Raw genomic sequence first — 16,979 nt, 5'->3', positions numbered from 1 at the left:
AGCCCAAGGATCATTTCTTATGAAGAGTGCAAGAACTTTTGTTGAGTGGAAGGCCTTCAAACAATCAGCCCAATTTTCTACAGAAGCAAAACTGGAAAACTGGACCTGTAAGAGGTCCAGCAGCATTTTCGGCCCAACCACATGGAATAAAAATCTGAAATTTTACCAGGGTGATCTACACTCATAGTGGAACATTTCATATGAAGAAGTCGAAGGAATATAATGAAGTCTTGTTGGAGAAATAATTGAAGGAATAAAGAGGCAGAAACTGACCTAAAACCAGCTCAATATTCACATGTTCATGTTTCCTACCCACATGAAGAAAGCTAGATGCTTTTCTTCTTTTCCTTGGATATATTTTTCAAGACAATCTCTTTAATAGATCATCATCACTTCCATGTTGTTGCACCTTCATGCCTTGCTTTCATTTCATCATTTCTCTATCTTTTCCATATTTTACAAATCACTTTCATATTCCACTTTCATTATTTTTCTTCCACTCATCATTTCACTCTTCTTTTTCTTCCCTATATAAACACCTTCTCTTCTCATTCTAAATCACCCATTCACATACAACAACAACATCTCTAAGATGATCTAAGTTCTCTCTAGAGCAAACCTCTCTAAGAGCAACTCCTCTCCCTCTCTTTCTCTTTCTCTTAGTGGTGATCACACTACTAGTCCTAGTCTTCTCAGAAGCCGACTTTCAGTGCCACCAAACCCTCTGTCAACGTGCTTCGGTCCTAGTCTCCTCGGGAGCCGACGGTAGTGCCGCGACCACAACGGTTAAGAACCAGCCAAGCAAGGGTAACGCCCTAGCAACCCAGCCAAGCTAAAGTCACGCTTTAGCAAGATCTCAACATTTCCCGGTGATGTCACTCTGCTCGATCTACAATATTGAGTATCGATTGTGTTAACAAGAAGCTCAGCAAAAGTCCTCGCCACGAGGCACAAAGAATCCCACGACGAGGTTGGTGCTCTCCTCGTCTACAATCGCTCGACAGAAGTCAGGTCAAGGGACACCCCCGACGACCGCACCCGAACGGTGCTGGCACGCCCGCGCAGAAACGAGACTGTTGACCAGCTGCAGCAAAATTGGAGCCAAACAGAACGTTCTTGAAATCTCATTATAATTTCCTTCCCGGAATCAGTACAGTTATGCATTCTTGCTTTCGCATAAAGAACAAATAGTCATATAACTCACTGAGATAGAACAAAGTAACCTGTACAAATAGTACCCCCAATTCTCTGCTTGTATTGATGTCTACTTATTCCACTTGATTATAATGGGATGGTAATTTGTTCAATATCTGCACTTATGTGGAATGGGGATCGAGTGTTGGGTATATTCTTTTGGAGTGTGCATGCTTAAAAATCCATAAATTATGGAGAACACCAGGTTAACCTTGTATTTATACATACATCCAGAGATAAGTTACATACAACATAATTAAACACCAGGCAAACTGATATACGTTTACATTTCAAACACTGAATTACTATTAAAAAGTCCACTAACTCTATCGCCCATCAGCATATGACATTAACATTTCGATTTGCATGCTGTCACACCCACTGGTTGTACCAGGACCACCATCACCATCAACATTCACAACATAATCCTTGGAAGTATTAGGTGATCCGAGCAAGTGCTTAGTCTCTTCTGGGAAGTAATGATCTGCAGAACCCCATGGATGCTTTGTCATAATCATTCTTTCCAGCTCCATGGCTACTTCTCTCATGGTAGGCCTTTCCTCCCCTTTTACCCTCAAACATGTTCTTGCAAGATGGGCCACATTTTCTATTACTCTCTGGTCAATATCTCCTTCATTAATAATGTCATCATATAGAATTTGGTTCAAGTGACCATCTTCCACCGAACAAACAAAAAAGTGTGCAAGGCATCTCTCTGCCTCAGGCCTTGCAAAAGAAAATGCCACTTTACTTGTGAGTAGCTCTGCTAGAACCACTCCAAAGCTATAGACGTCACTCTTTTCTGTTAGTTGATTTGAATGGAAGTATTCAGGGTCCAAGTATCCAAATGTGCCTTGCACCATTGTTGCTAGTTGAGTTTGATCAATAGGAATGAAACGTGAAGCTCCAAAATCTGACACTTTGGCTGTGTAATTGTCATCTAATAGTATATTCATTGTTTTCACATCTCGGTGTATGATTGGTGTGGAAGTGGAGGAGTGCAAGTATGCTAGTGCTCCTGCAGTTTCTGATGCTATCTTCAATCGGAGTTCCCATGAAAGTGATGACCCTTTACCCTTTTTCTTGTGAATGTGCTCAAAGAGAGTGCCCTGGGTGATGAACTCGTATACGAGTAAAGGGACTTCTGTCTCTAAACAACAACCTAATAGCCTTACTACATTTCTATGGTTGACTTGAGAAAGAACAATCACCTCATTAACAAACTGATCAGTTTGAGTCGGGGCACCAACTTTGGACTTTTTTATTGCAACCACTTGGTTATCTGGTAATATGCCTCTGTAAACTGTTCCATACCCTCCTTCACCAAGGATTCTACTTTCATGGTAATTGTTTGTGGCCTTCTCAAGTTCTTCTGCAGTAAATAGTTTGGTTGTCTCAACAGATCCTCCTTGACTAGTGAGTTTTTGTTTTAACAATAAACCACCATTTTCTGTAAAGTACTTCTCTTTGAGTTTTATGAACTTCCTTTTCTTCAGTCCCCAATACATCCATAAACTTCCAACTAATAAAATCACAAATAGGCCTACAGAAATTCCTGCACATATATAGTTCAACAGTCATTATAATTTATTTTTGCATACCACAATTTCCTGAGGTAAAAGTTCAATTGGTAATGATGAGGAATAACTACGGGAGGGATTAGGAATGTGCAAGTCACAGAGGTCAATAGATTAAGGGGTTATTAGGTGATGCCCCTAAAAAATAAAAAATAAGCCTTACAAATAAGTGCATACCCAATGAAAGAATTATGAGCAGGAGACGGTCGCTGGAATTGTCTTTGATGCACTTTCCATTCGGGCCATTGTTTTTGTAGCCATTGCGACATAAACAAGAGTAATTCCCTAGTGAATTTACACATACTTCATTCAGTCCATTGCAGGGGTTTAAAGCCGTGCACTCATCAATATCTGAAAAGAATCATATGTATGATATTTATATGACATATCTATAACGTAAATTCCCGATTTTCAGCTTTAGTTTCCAAATGCAACAAACTATATGTAAGTTAGGAAAGGCAAAGACATATGCCACGAATCCATTAATTTGGTAAAACTGCAATGCTAACAAACTGATCTATCAACTATATATGTAAATGAAATCATTGATCATCATCACACCTTGGCAACCATCTGGATGGTAGGGGTTTCCTTCATAACCAGGTAAGCATTGGCACAAGTAACCTACAGACCCATTGATAGGCGCGTTGGCGCACCTGCTATTAGCCTTGCAAGCGAAATCCTTCCTCTTTTGAGCTTCATCACAGGAGTCTGTGTCATTCCCAATAGCCCAATTAAGAACCGCTGGAAGCCAGGAGTTGTTGTCCTGTTTCTTTAAACTTGCAGCCGAGAAATTGAACTGTCCTTGCTCTGCAATGAAGGCGTAGCTGCAGGGGTTAAAGCCCCATATATCCTTATGACTGTTGATGGTATACAACGTCACCGTCGTATTTTTCAACCCTCTGGGGATGTTAGTCTGGCAACACCCAGCGCCAGAGCAAGAATATTGATCAACAATGTCAAGCCTGTTGCATATGGAAATGCACCCCGTATCGAACTCATCTTCCCCTAGGAAGCCTTGTAAAATTGAATTAGTGTCACAACCAACGGTGTAGAGCTTGTTTTTGGTATCGGATATCGTATAAGGAAGGGGCAGGTCGAGCGAATAATCATTGCTGGATGTCACATTGCCCTGCTCGCTAAAGCAAGCTTCAGCCACGTTGTTGGATATTTGCAACTCACCTTCATCAAGGGAAATGTTGGTAACAATGATATTGCTGACTCTTAAATATGCTGTTGGTGGTTGGGTGGTATTGCTACAATTGATAAAGAATTCTTCTCGCAGGTAACAACCCTCCTCCATGCCAAATGGGTATGGAATTGTGAGATTGCCGCACTTGTCTGAGCAACCAGGCAGGGCTTGAGCAGCAGCTGCTGTTGTTGTAGTAGTACTAGCCACCAATAACAGGAGTAGAACTGCTACCAATGAGAGTCGCAACGCCATGATCTGATCTACGACCCCAAATCAAGCAGGCTAGGGTCGGAGCTCGGTTTAGAATGTAGAAATTCAGGTGTGCTGAAGTGATTGCAACTTAAATTGATTGTAATTGGTTCAAGTCCACGAAGGTTGATCGAGGTCGTTGTCCCTTTTATTTCCATCGAGTAGGTGCAATTACCATGCAACTCCATTTGTCATATTCATCCCGGGAGTCGGTTCAATAACCACAGCGCGGGATTTACTTTCCGCTATTTCCGTTCAGCCATTTTTCACACGTGCAAATGGAAACTGAAGTTACTGTTGCTCAATTATGCTGCAATTTCGATTTCGCGGAAGTTGTTCGTGTGGTCGTCCTGTAAATATCACCACGCGAAAAACATGTTGTATTTTTTTTTTTTGGGACAACTACCCAGATATTTATGACATGCAGGTAGCCAGGTATAGATTTTTTTTTTTTTTTTTTTTTTTTTGAGAAAAAGGGTTGTGCGGCAGCCCTCAAGCCTTGATAGCCTTGATTAAAGAAACTGTCGAATAAGGGGGGACAATGAGCCTAAACCCCTAATTACAATAAGTAGAACCTCCTGAAATGCTAAAGAGTGCTCTACTGGCGACTCTATTTGCTTTAACTGCTTTAACGCAGCGGTGACACAACGGAAAGATAACTTGATCTGCAACCCGATTACAGCAAAGCATAACTACCATACGCACAGCTTTCCAGGTAGCCAGGTATAGATTAGAGGTATCAGGATAAAGATAGGGCTTTTTCGCTGTATCAAACATTTAACATTCATAAGCACTATTTCCTCGTGTGTGAAAGCCCAAACCCAATTCCGCACTATTTCCTCGTGTACGAACAGAGACTGCTTCTGAAATCTCCTTAACAAACAAGCGGGAGACCACAACCGTCGTCCTTTCCTCTCTCCTCTCCGTGTCTCGGCGTCTCCTTAGAGAAAAAGGTTTGAACTTTCTATATTGCTGTTTGAACTTTCTCTCCTCTCCGTGATTCTGTTTCAGTACGTGGATAGAAAATTTCCCCAACCCTGACTAAAATTGCAGTTTGCAACTGGGTTTCTTTTTCAGTTGGCAAGAATTAATTCAGAGCTTTCTGATTAAATGTAAGTACATTGTTTGCTTTCTCGTTGGTCTATAATGTCCATTTGGATTACATGAAAGTCCATTACTTTGAATTCTCCATTAGATTGAATGCAAAGAGAGAAAGTCAGAAGCTTTAAATTTATAAATTGCATGTAATGCCATCTTGGTTATCAAAAAGATGATATTTTTGACAAGGATTACCTTGTGCAGTTTGCAGGCTCAGATAGATCGCAGTCATCTGGGTGCTACTTACATATGAGCTTTGCTTTCAATAAAATGTGTCCCAATTCGAGTGGGCAACGATCTGTAAGTCCTTCACTATCACTAGCTAGAAACTATGTTGAGTGACTTAAGTCTACTGTTTCATATATAGCAATTCCTGCTTGTGATGAAAGAAATCTTTTAATGTGAGGTGTTTGTTTAAAATCTTATACACTTCGTGCTATGCCTATTGCTTGCATATGTGCTTTCCTACCAATAAAATGTGTCCCAATTCAAGTGGCAACGATCTGTAAGTCCTTGTCTATCACTAGAAACTATGTTCGTTGCGTTGATTCTGCTGTTTTATATGAATTCTGGCTCTTTGATGAAAGAAATCTTTTAATTTAGCTAGGGTGTTTGTTTGAAATCTTATTTCCTGTAGTATACACTGCTATATATGCCTTCTTACTTTTGCACCAAGTACAAAACCAGGGAATGAACACGCAGGGTCACTCTTAACTTACATTTACATTACATTAGTGTGCATATGGTTTTATTGTATGGAGACTGCTTAAATTCAAAAAACCATTCCTAAATAATACATAATAAATACACAAGGAGCGACACGCCAATCAACTATCGTCCATCACCATATGGCATTAACATTTGTATTTGCATGCTGTCATACCCTGTGGTTGTACCAGTAGTTAAACCACTAGAACTACCATCACCTCCTCTAACATCCAAAACATAAACATCTGAATCAAGTGACCCAAGCAAGTACTCATTTTCTTCTGGACAGAAACTAACATTAGTTCCCCATGGGTGCTTTGTTGTAATCCTCATTCCCTCTAGCTCCATTGCTACTTCTTTCATGGTAGGCCTTTCCTCCCCTTTTACCCTCAAGCATCTTTTTGCAAGACTGGCCACATTGTTTACTGTCTCAATGTTTCCCTCGTTCACAATGTCATCATCAAGAATTTGATTCAAGCAATCTTCATCCATGGAAGAAATAAAGATACTTGTTAAGCATCTGTCCTTAGAAAGTGCCACTTTGCTTGTTAGTAGCTCCACTAGGACAACACCAAAGCTGTAGACGTAACTCTTTTCTGTTAGTTGGTTCGATTGCAGATATTCCGGGTCTAGGTAGCCGAATGTCCCTAGCACTAAAGTTTGTATTTCAGTTTGACCTGATGGAACCAACCTTGAAGCTCCAAAGTCTGACACTTTTGCTGTATAAGCATCATCTAAGAGTATATTTTCTGCTTTCACATCTCGATGTATGATTGGATTTGAAGTTGAGGAGTGTAAGTATGCTAGTGCTTCTGCCGTTTCAACTGCTATCTTCATTCGTAATTCGAATGACAGTGATGATCTTTTTTTATGAATATGCTCATAAAGAGTTCCATGGGTGATGAACTCATATACTAGTAAAGGCACTTCTGTCTCTAAACAACAACCTAGTAGCTTCACCACATTTCTGTGGTTTATTTGAGAAAGAACAGTCACCTCGTTAACAAACTGATCACTTTGGGTTGGGGCACCACCTTTTGACTTCTTTATGGCCACCACTTTGTCATCTGGTAGTTTTCCTTTGTAAACTGTTCCATAGCCTCCTTCTCCAAGGATTCTACTCTCATGGTAATTGTTTGTTGCCTTCTCAAGTTCTTCTGTGGAAAAGATTTTTGTTGTCTCCACAGTGCCTCCATGACTAGAAAGTTGTTGTAGTAACAATAAGCCACCATTCTCTTTGAAGTACTTTTCTTTGAGTTTAGTGTATTGTCTTCTCTTTATCCTGCAACATATCCACGAAATCCCCACAAATAAAACCAATAGGCCTATACTTACACCTGTATATAATTGACATCACGGCCAAATTAGATTTGATATTTTGTCTATGTAGTACAATTTAAATAGACATAAAGATAGTTTGTTTTCTTGTTTTAGTGTTCTCTGTCTGGTTTAGCTGGGCTTTGCCTCTTGAGCTTAGGATTTGTAGGTTTTACCTTCCCCTTCTGTTAAAACTTAAAATTCTGCCTTTTCTAGTGGAATATGCTCTTGACAAACGAAAGACTCTGGTTTCTAGCTATTTGAGCAGAAAAGTTTTTCATAGGGAAGCAGATTCCCTCTCTCTTGTTTTTTTCTGAAACCAGGTGTCTTAATGTCTCTAAGATTCCAACCAAATATGAGGGCCCAATTCAAATATCAATCTGAAGGGCCAAACGCCCAGCACAGGGGCCTATTAGGCCTGTCCTTCCTGTAGAATAAATCAACCGGAAGACCGCAACCGTCATCCTTCCATCTCCTCCTCTCTGGCTCTCGGCGTCTCGCAGAGTCTCTCCTCCTTATAGAGAAAAGGTTTGAACTTTCTAATGTGCTTCTGAGAAAGCCGAGGACTGAAAAACAAAACCGGAAATTTAATTGTATGTCATCCCACTTTGCTTCTGTTTCAATGGTAACTATGGATGATTTCAACTCTGACTAGATTGCTGTTTGCACTTGTGCCTCTTTTTCAGTTAAGAATTAATCCAAAGCTTTCTGATCAAATGTAAAATGCATTCGTTGGTTTCTTGTTGTCCGTAATGTGCATTTGAATGAGGTGAAACTTGAAAGTCCAATCCTTTGGATTCTTGCAGAAGCATTATATTTATAAATTGCATGATTTTTACTATTATAACATCTTCGCTGTTGAAAAGATGATATGTTTTATGAGGATTAACTTTTCTGGGCAGGCTCAGAATGATGATATTCAAATTGTATGAAATTTACAAAGGGGACTGTTCTCGCTGGAGGGGTCTGACTTGTGTGTTTGCTTCCAATATGTATTCCTAGCTCAAATGGCTACTGCTTGATATCAATCTGTAAGTCCTTTCTCTGTCTGTAGAATGGTAACTATATTAAGTCGATTGCTCCATAGGAATACCTGTTCATGATGATAGTCTAAGTCCTTTAATTAGGATGTTATTTCAAGTTAAGTAAAACAACTTTCCTAGAATCAATACTGCTCTACCTGCTTGTTAAGATGCATGAAGCACAATAGCAGGAAAAGAACAAGTAAGACCACACTTAACTTATCACATTTATACAGTGCTAAAATACACTTTTATTTTGTGAGGCACATACATTCATATCAAAATGAAACAACCATTATTACCTACTGAAGAATGAATGATAGAAATATCACAAGCGACACCAACATATATCAACTATCGTCCACCGTCATGTGGCATTAACTGTTCGATTTGCATACTGTCATACGCAGTGGTCGTACCACCGGTTAGACCACTAGAACTGCAATCACCTTTTCCATTACCCACAACGTAAGCGTCTGAATTAACTGACCCAAGCAAGTATTCATTCTCTTCTTCGCAAAAATTAGCATTAAATCTCCACGGATATTTTGCCGTGACATTCATTTCCTCTAACTCTTTTGCAACTTCTTTCATGCTAGGCCTTTCCTCCCCGTTTACCCTCAAGCATTGTTTTGCGAGATTGGCCACTTTCTTTACCGTCTCAATGTTTCCCTCATTCACTATGCCATCATCAAGAATTTGATTCAACCAACCTTCTTCCATGGAAGCAAGAAAGATGCTTGCTAAGCATCTATCTTTAGAAACTGGCATTTTGCTTGTTAGTAGCTCCACTAGGACAACTCCAAAGCTATAAACATCACTCTTTTCTGTTAGTTGGTTTGATTGCAGATATTCAGGGTCCAGGTATCCAAATGTCCCAAGCACTAAAGTTTGTATATCAGTTTGACCTGAAGGAACCAATCGGGAAGCTCCAAAATCTGACACTTTTGCTGTATAATCATCATCTAACAGAATATTTGCTGTTTTCACATCTCGATGTATTATTGGTGTGGAAATTGAGGAGTGTAAGTGGGACAGTGCTTCCGCGCTTTGAGTTGCTATCTTCATTCGTAATTCAAATGGGAGTGATGATCGTTTTTTATGAATGTGCTCATAAAGAGTGCCATGGGTAATGAATTCGTATACTAGTAAAGGTACTTCCGTTTCTAAACAACAACCCAATAGCTTTACCACATTTTTGTGGTTGATTTGAGAAAGAACAATCACCTCGTTAACAAATTGATCACTCTGGGTCAGGGCACCACCTTTCGACTTCTTTATGGCAACCATTGTGTCATCCGGTAGTATTCCTTTGTAAACTGTTCCATAACCTCCTTCTCCAAGGACTCTACTCTCATGGTAATTGTTTGTTGCCTTCTCAAGTTCTTCAGCAGGAAAGATTTTTGTTGTCCTCATGGAGCTTCCATGACTAGCGAGTTGTTGCAGTAACAATAAACCACCATTCTCTTTGAAGTGCTTTTCTTTGAGTTTAATGAACTCTCTTTTCTTCATTCCCCAACATTTCCACGAAATTCCAAGGAATAAAACCAAGAAGCCCACAGTTACACCTGCAAATAATTGAAAATTCATGATCAAATTTGTTTTAATTAGTTTGCTTTTGCATATTCTATATGATACTGTTTAGAGGTATAGGATGGTTGCTTCTTTTCTGTCCTTTTATGTTTGCCTTTGATTCTAGTTGGGATTCCCCTTAGCTCATTATTGCACTTTCCTTTGACTCTAGCTAGTTGCAATACCTTCTTTAGGGAAAAAAAAAAAAAGGCTTCTATTTGTGCAATATGGTTTCAAAAACTGACAGAGCATCTTCTCTGTTCTCTCTCGTTTAACACACACAATAGAGAATTCCTTTATATATGGAAATGACTTGTGCATTCTCTTTTTATTACTTCTCTTTGAAGAAAAAGTATGAGAATACTAGGTTAATTAGAATTTGGAACGAATGTAGCTGAAGCTAAATAAATTTGAGTCTGTCATTACTGTTCAATAAAAGTTTAGGCTATAGATGGTCATGGGATGCACATGCATGTTAATATCTAATTATACATACCCAATGAAACCATAAGCAGGAGAACGATCTTTGAGTGTCTTTCGGAATCGTCTTTAATGCAAGTCTTGTCATTCATGCCGTCGTTTTTGTATCCTTTATGACATGAACAAGAGTAATTTCCTGGTGAAGTATTTAAGCACTGTCCGTTCTGGCAGGAGTTGAAAGCCCTGCACTCATCAATATCTGAAAGGGGGAAATTAGCAAAGGAAAAGCCTATCAGAGATCAATAAATTTGGTAAAATTGCAAATCCACTGGTGAGCTATAATTAATTTCTGTCGATAAATCATATAATATAGCTGAAGGTAAATCAAAGATAATCATCACACCTTGGCAACCATCTGGGTGGTACGGGTTTCCTTCATAACCAGGCAAACACTCGCACAAATAACCTACTGACCCAATGATAGGCCGGTTTTTGCACATGCTATTAGCTCTGCATGCGAAATCCTTCCTTTTCTGAGCTTCATGACAGGGGTCTGTGTCATTCCCAATGGCCCAATTAAGGACCATTGGAAGCCGTACAGTGTCATTCAGTTGTTCAAAACTGGAAGAGGAGAAATCGAACTGGTCTTCCTGTACAATGAAGGCGTAGCTGCAGGGATTAAAGTCCCACACATACAAATGATTGTCGTAGCTACTCAAACTCACAGTAAGATTGTTCAATCCACTGGGGATGTTAATCTGGCAACACCCAGCGCCAGAGCAGGAGTTCTTGTCGACACTGCCACGGCTGTTGCATACTGACATGCACCCAGTAATGAATTCTTCTTCCCCTCGGAAGCCTCGCATGATTGCGTAAGTGTCACAACCAATGGCGTAGAACTTGTTTTTGATGTCAGATATGGTGTATGGAGGTCCCATCCTGAACTCTGGTCTGTTTCTGTAAGTTCGATTGCCCTCTTTATTGTAACAATCTGTCCCTCTATAGTTCCATATTCGCAACTCCCCAACGTCTATGGATATGTTAGTAACAATGATATTGGAGTCCCCAAAGTAGGCTGTTGGGGGTTGGTCCGGTTGGGCCCCCTGGCTACAGTTGATGTAGAACCTATCTCCCAGGTAACAACCCACCTTCATGCCAAATGGATATGGAATTGCGAGATCACCGCACTTGTCAGAGCAGCCAGGCAGGGCTTGAGCAGCAGCTGCTGTTGTCGTAGTACTAGCCGCCGATAATAGGATTAGGACTGCCGCCAATGGGAATTGCAAGGCCATGATCGACATGGCATGCAGCACTAGCTTGTTTGTGGAATATAATTATGGAGGAGTATTGGTATCAAATAGTTGTATTGCTGATGATGAGTAAAGCAGTATTCCTGAGTCGGCCTTTTGTAGTCATGGCATGGGAAGTTTCTGGACAACTTCATTCTATGCTCTAGCTAGCTTTCTATTCCAGACTGGGTCTCAGACCAAAAAAAAAAAAAAATTCCAGACTGGGTCGTCCCAGGTTATTTCCTGAAAATTAATAAAACGCAAACAGACACGGAAATGTATAGTCATGCGGGATGGTGATTGTCATCCATTGACTATCAAATATCACCATGTTGGAAGTACCTTACGACGGACCATTAGCCATGCATTAACTGCCGGCCGCAAGTGTGAAATAATGGAATATAAACCGTAGAAACGATCAATAAAGGAATAATAGAAACGACCGGTACCAGAGGTCTCCCCTTGTTGTGGGAACTATTCCCGTAAGAAGAATATCATATTACTAGTTAGCGTTACACTATTACTAGTTTATATATATAAACTATTGTAGCTGTAACAATATGTCATGTCTTAATGTATTTTGGTCGAGATAAATTTTTTTTTAGTGCTGAATACTAGTAAATCGTAATTCATCTCTCTGGGATATATCTAATATATTCTCATCAGGTCGGCATTAACTCAGTTAGTTATCATGGTCATATACAAATTAATTAACCCATTAATTAAATCACATAGATTATAAACTACAATTGAAAACTATTTTGTATCCGACATCATATCAAACGTACCATTGACACGTGTTTACTCTTGGACATGAACACCTATCCCCGTGAATGTACACGCATTATATCATATACACAACCTTTCTTTCAAATGTCTTTACTAAAGACAAGTAGCTATGATACAGTGAAGGACATTACCAGTCAATGCCGTGCAAAGTGTGGCAAATGTGAAAGACATTTGTTTTCTGCAATTGGAATACCAAGTGGTAAAACGAGAGGACTAGGTCTTTAATAATTTATTTGCTGTGTGAAGTCAAGCAGATGTTGATACATATAACCAATTGTTCTGACTAATCTGTTCATGCCAAGCAAGATTTTTTTTTTCCTTTCTTTTTCATGCTATTGACTTGAGAAAACGAAGACCAACAAAAACCATTATTAAAGAAAAAAAAAATACATATATATATATATATATGTGTGAACAAGTTAAGTAAATTGAGTTCTGCCTTGAAAGATAGGCAAAATAACTTACAAGTAACCTAGCTGGCTAACTACATTTCATAAAAGAAAAGATTTCACACAATTAATTAAATTACAACTCATACATTCGGCCAAAAAGAAAATTTACAACTCACATTACCTTCAGTATGATACCATACTTTTTATTTTAGGAGGCACTACTTAACTCAAATGATGTAAAGCAAACCCAAACCAAATTAAGAACGTACAACGCAATACAGCACTAGCTATGAAAGGAGAAGCTAATATTAATCAACTATTGCCCACCCATCATCGGGCTTCATTATTTGGGCCTGATTCTACATGCTCTGGTCGTAGTCAATACTGGTTATAACTTCACCTTCATCACCTCTACATCAACAACGTAAGCATTTGCAGGTGACGTCGCAAGCAAGTAGTCGGTCTCTTTGGGAGAGGCATCAGGCTTCCCCCTTTAGCTCCATAGCTACTTCTTTCAGCGTAGGCCTATCCCCTCCTTTCAAACTTAAACATCTTTTAGTCAGATGGGCAACTTGTTCAACTATTTCAAAGCTTCCCTCTTTGATTATTGAGTTATTATCACAAATGGTACCTGAACTTATCCTCTATTTTATCGATGGTACCTGAACTTCAATTTTAATCACAACCAGTACCTGAACTTTTCGATTTCATTTTAAATGGTACCTAAGGCCACCTTCGATCACTATTCCGGCCAAAAAAGCCAAATCTAAAAAAAAAAACAAAAAACAAAAAAACAAGTTCAAGGCAAGTCTATTACCAAAAAATCATCACTATATATGATCGCAACCCTTGAAATCATCAAAAATCATCACTATGATCGCCTCTCATGCCGTTTTTAGTCGGAATAGTGATCGGAGGTGGCTCTAGGTACCATTTAAAATGAAATCGAAAAGTTCGAGTACTGGTTGTGATCAAAATTGAAGTTCAGGTACCATCGATAATATTGAGGTATAGTTCAGGTACCATTTGTGATAATAACCCTTGATTATTTCAAGACGAAGAATCTGATCCAAGCGATTCTCTAACACCGACGTTACAAAAAAGTTCGCTAGGTTTCTCTCTGACTCATGCTTCTTGTCAGAAATTGCCACTTGACTCGTTATTAGCTCCACAAGGACAACACAGAAGCTATAGACTTCTCCTCTGTCAGTGTGTTTGACTGGACATCTTTAGACTTCAGGGTCTAGGAACCCACACTACTAGTTAAAGTAGCAGTACACAAATTTTAAACCTATTGACTTTCACACTGATAAAAAATCTGTGGGATTTGATCTTTAGCTACAGACATCAGTGTGAGATGATCAACTGGACCCTACAACGCATATGTTGCCAATATTACTCACGGAAATTTGTGTGACATAAAGTTTCTCATAAATATCCGTGTATCCCAAATATTAAACAGATATTGACATCTGTGGGAAAAGTTCTACACACAGATATATGTGTGTAATAACAAAATATAATTTATCAAATACTTTTATATACATAGACATCTGTAGCAAACGTTTTACACACAGATATCTGTGTCTAATAACAAAAATATGATTTATTAAATTATTATATTCTCACAGACATCTGTAACAAATGTTATACACACAAATATCTGTCTAATAACAAAAATATAATTTATTAAACTATTGTATACTCATAGACATCTGTAACAAAGTTATACACACAAATATCTGTGTCTAATAACGAAAATATGATTTATTAAACAAATATATACTTATAGATATCTGTGACAAAGGTGTTATTCACTGTCATCCGTGTCTAATAACAAAATATCATTTATTAAACAATTTTATACGCATAGACAATTATAATTTTTTAATTCTTTCCCTAAAATTAAAAAAAAATTAATAGATTTTGAATTTCAAAACAGAATTTATGAATAACAATTACTCACAATAATAAATAATAAGAGTAAGTAAAAATTACTCATAGAAATCAGTGTGAGTAAACAATTCTCACCAAAATCAGTGTGAATTTTTTTTTTTTTTTTTAAAAAAAACCCCACCCCATTCCCACCCTTGATGGGGCTCGAACTCCTGACCTCTTATATATGAAACCAAAGCCTTACCACCCCACCAAACACACACACCCAAATCAGTGTGAATTTAAACGAATTTGAATTAACTAAGTACACAAATGTCGATGAAAACTCTAACTCCACCGTTTTATGTGTGTAATAAATATGCATTTATACATCTCTCTCTCTATGAGATCTATCTTCAATAGTATTCTTCAACAGTTCACACATATCTGAGTCAAGTGCATAACTAGTCAGATTCTTTAGAGTGGAGGACTTGGTCTGAGGTAAGTCTTGCTGCGACTTGTTGGCAATGATTTAAGCCCAGATCTGTTATTCCTAAGGAGAGGAATTAGTTTTCATCCCCTTATCCTCCTTGTATCATTTTTTTAGTTTGGGTTGCACAAAGCTGAGATTAAAGACGGTTACCAAGTTCTGAGTTTTGATTAATTACTTTGAAGAAATTTTGGTCGAAATCAACGTCTCTCAGAATTATAATGTCCCCAACATCGATAAGTTTGCCAAGACCTTCCTCCTAATCGGCAACCCCGAAGAGAGTTACAGGAGGCTCAAGAAAAGGGAGAGAGACGAGATCGAGATCGGGATCTAATCATTATCACTAAATATAATTATATTGATTAAAATCATATTATGTAAATTAAAAAAAAATGCTAAAATTATAATTTTATTTTGAGATCAGTTCTCACACTGATGTTAAATACCAAAGATTTTTAATGGTATATCGGTGCAGAGGTGGGTCCCACTAAATATTCACACTGACTTATTTATCTGTGGGGGAAGGTCAAAAACCACCCTACCAAATAGAACAGACGTAACATCTGTGAGTGTAGGGTAGCCATTGGGCTTCCCACACAGATTTCAGTAGCTATTAGAATTTATACTCAATGATTTCAATCAGTGTGTATAGCTCTTTTTGCTAGTAGTGCCAAGCGTACCTTTCACTGGACAGATGTGGACAGCTGATTTTGATCTTTATGAATGAACCTATTTCAAATTAAAGCTTTAAAATTTGACTCTTTGGCTGTGAATCGAATCCTCGTCCAACAGTATATTCGTTGCATCCAACGGAAAAAAACCTTGTTTTTGTCTGAGATAGTGTAAGAAGGGGGCAGATCGAACACACTGCCTCTATACAAGGAGGAGTCATATGAATTGTTGGGCCAACAATTTCGGGACGTGGTTACCATTACTTGCAACTCACCCTCACCCATAGAAATGTTAGTAATGTTTGTGGGGAAGTATTAGCTATCCAAGAACTTTAAGGATGGTCGTTGTGAGGTGTGTTGTCGCAAGTGATCTTGAATGGCTAAGCATCTTGTCCCGGCACATAAAGGTAACAATCATCACTCAAACCGAACGAATATGGAATTCATGAGACACCACCACAACTTTCATTGCAGTCAGGCGGGGCTTGAGCAGCTGCTAGCATTGTTGTTGCTGCAGTGGCTAATAGCACTGCCAAAGAGAGTTGCAAAAGAAGCAATCTTCCATGTAAGCAGGCCATGGCACCACTAACTACTACGTAATAAGAGGGAGAATAGTATTGCTGCAAATTTTATTGTGTGTGTTGAAGTTGTGAGAAGCTAAGCTTAGCCTAAATGGTGTTTTACAGCTGGGCAGGGCCATGCCGGGCCATTTGGTTTGGGGAAATGTCATCCTTATTTCTCTACTTCTCTTCCAGCTATAATGTCCATGTCCAGATTGAGGTCTTTCTTTATTTTTTCATGCATGTGATCAATGTGATGTTATATAACGAGGCTTGATCACCTAAGTGATAACTTTTAAAGAACTGTGAGTAACAAATAAATCTGAAGTAACAATTTAAAACTGTGCGTTGATTTTTAGCCGTTAGATTCATCTATCCTTTACAGTCGCTTCAAAATTGTCTCACAGGTGAGCATGCCTCGTTATATATACATATGTGTGTGTGTGTGTCTGTATATATATATATATATATATATATATATATATATATATATATATGCACACAGTCTGGCTACGGTGCGGACGTCCGTACCGTGCGGATGGTACGGATTTCCCATTTTCCCCC

At 38.7% G+C, this 16,979-nt stretch overlaps 3 protein-coding genes across 4 annotated transcripts; all 3 read right to left on the bottom strand.

Annotated features, from left to right (window-relative positions):
• Positions 1-1,393: 1,393 nt before the first annotated feature.
• On the bottom strand, positions 1,394-4,601 carry LOC133729117 (putative wall-associated receptor kinase-like 16). 2 transcript variants are annotated; one of them, XM_062156587.1, is made up of 3 exons: positions 3,333-4,601; positions 2,949-3,122; positions 1,394-2,749 (listed from the first exon to the last, which is right to left on the bottom strand). In XM_062156587.1, exons 1-3 carry the CDS (start codon positions 4,213-4,215, stop codon positions 1,521-1,523), a joined length of 2,286 nt encoding a protein of 761 aa, XP_062012571.1. In that variant the 5' UTR covers positions 4,216-4,601; the 3' UTR covers positions 1,394-1,520. The 2 variants fall into 2 exon arrangements, with proteins under 2 accessions (XP_062012571.1, XP_062012572.1); XM_062156588.1 differs by having other exon boundaries at positions 2,949-3,056.
• Positions 4,602-5,896: 1,295 nt separating this feature from the next.
• Positions 5,897-7,368, bottom strand: LOC133731229 (wall-associated receptor kinase 1-like; the record flags this gene model as incomplete). The annotated part of the gene is made up of 1 exon (XM_062158651.1): positions 5,897-7,368. A coding segment is annotated over one exon (1,227 nt), but the record flags the coding sequence as incomplete, so codon positions are not given.
• Positions 7,369-8,554: 1,186 nt separating this feature from the next.
• On the bottom strand, positions 8,555-12,030 carry LOC133729115 (wall-associated receptor kinase 2-like). Its single transcript, XM_062156586.1, has 3 exons — positions 10,753-12,030; positions 10,426-10,608; positions 8,555-9,925 (listed from the first exon to the last, which is right to left on the bottom strand). Exons 1-3 carry the CDS (start codon positions 11,648-11,650, stop codon positions 8,712-8,714), a joined length of 2,295 nt encoding a protein of 764 aa, XP_062012570.1. The 5' UTR covers positions 11,651-12,030; the 3' UTR covers positions 8,555-8,711.
• Between the last annotated feature and the right edge of the window lie 4,949 nt (positions 12,031-16,979).

The sequence above is a fragment of the Rosa rugosa genome, chromosome 2 (assembly GCF_958449725.1).
Source record: "Rosa rugosa chromosome 2, drRosRugo1.1, whole genome shotgun sequence".
In the NCBI taxonomy this organism is placed as follows: domain Eukaryota; kingdom Viridiplantae; phylum Streptophyta; class Magnoliopsida; order Rosales; family Rosaceae; genus Rosa; species Rosa rugosa.
This window is presented reverse-complemented; position numbering and strand designations above follow the sequence as displayed.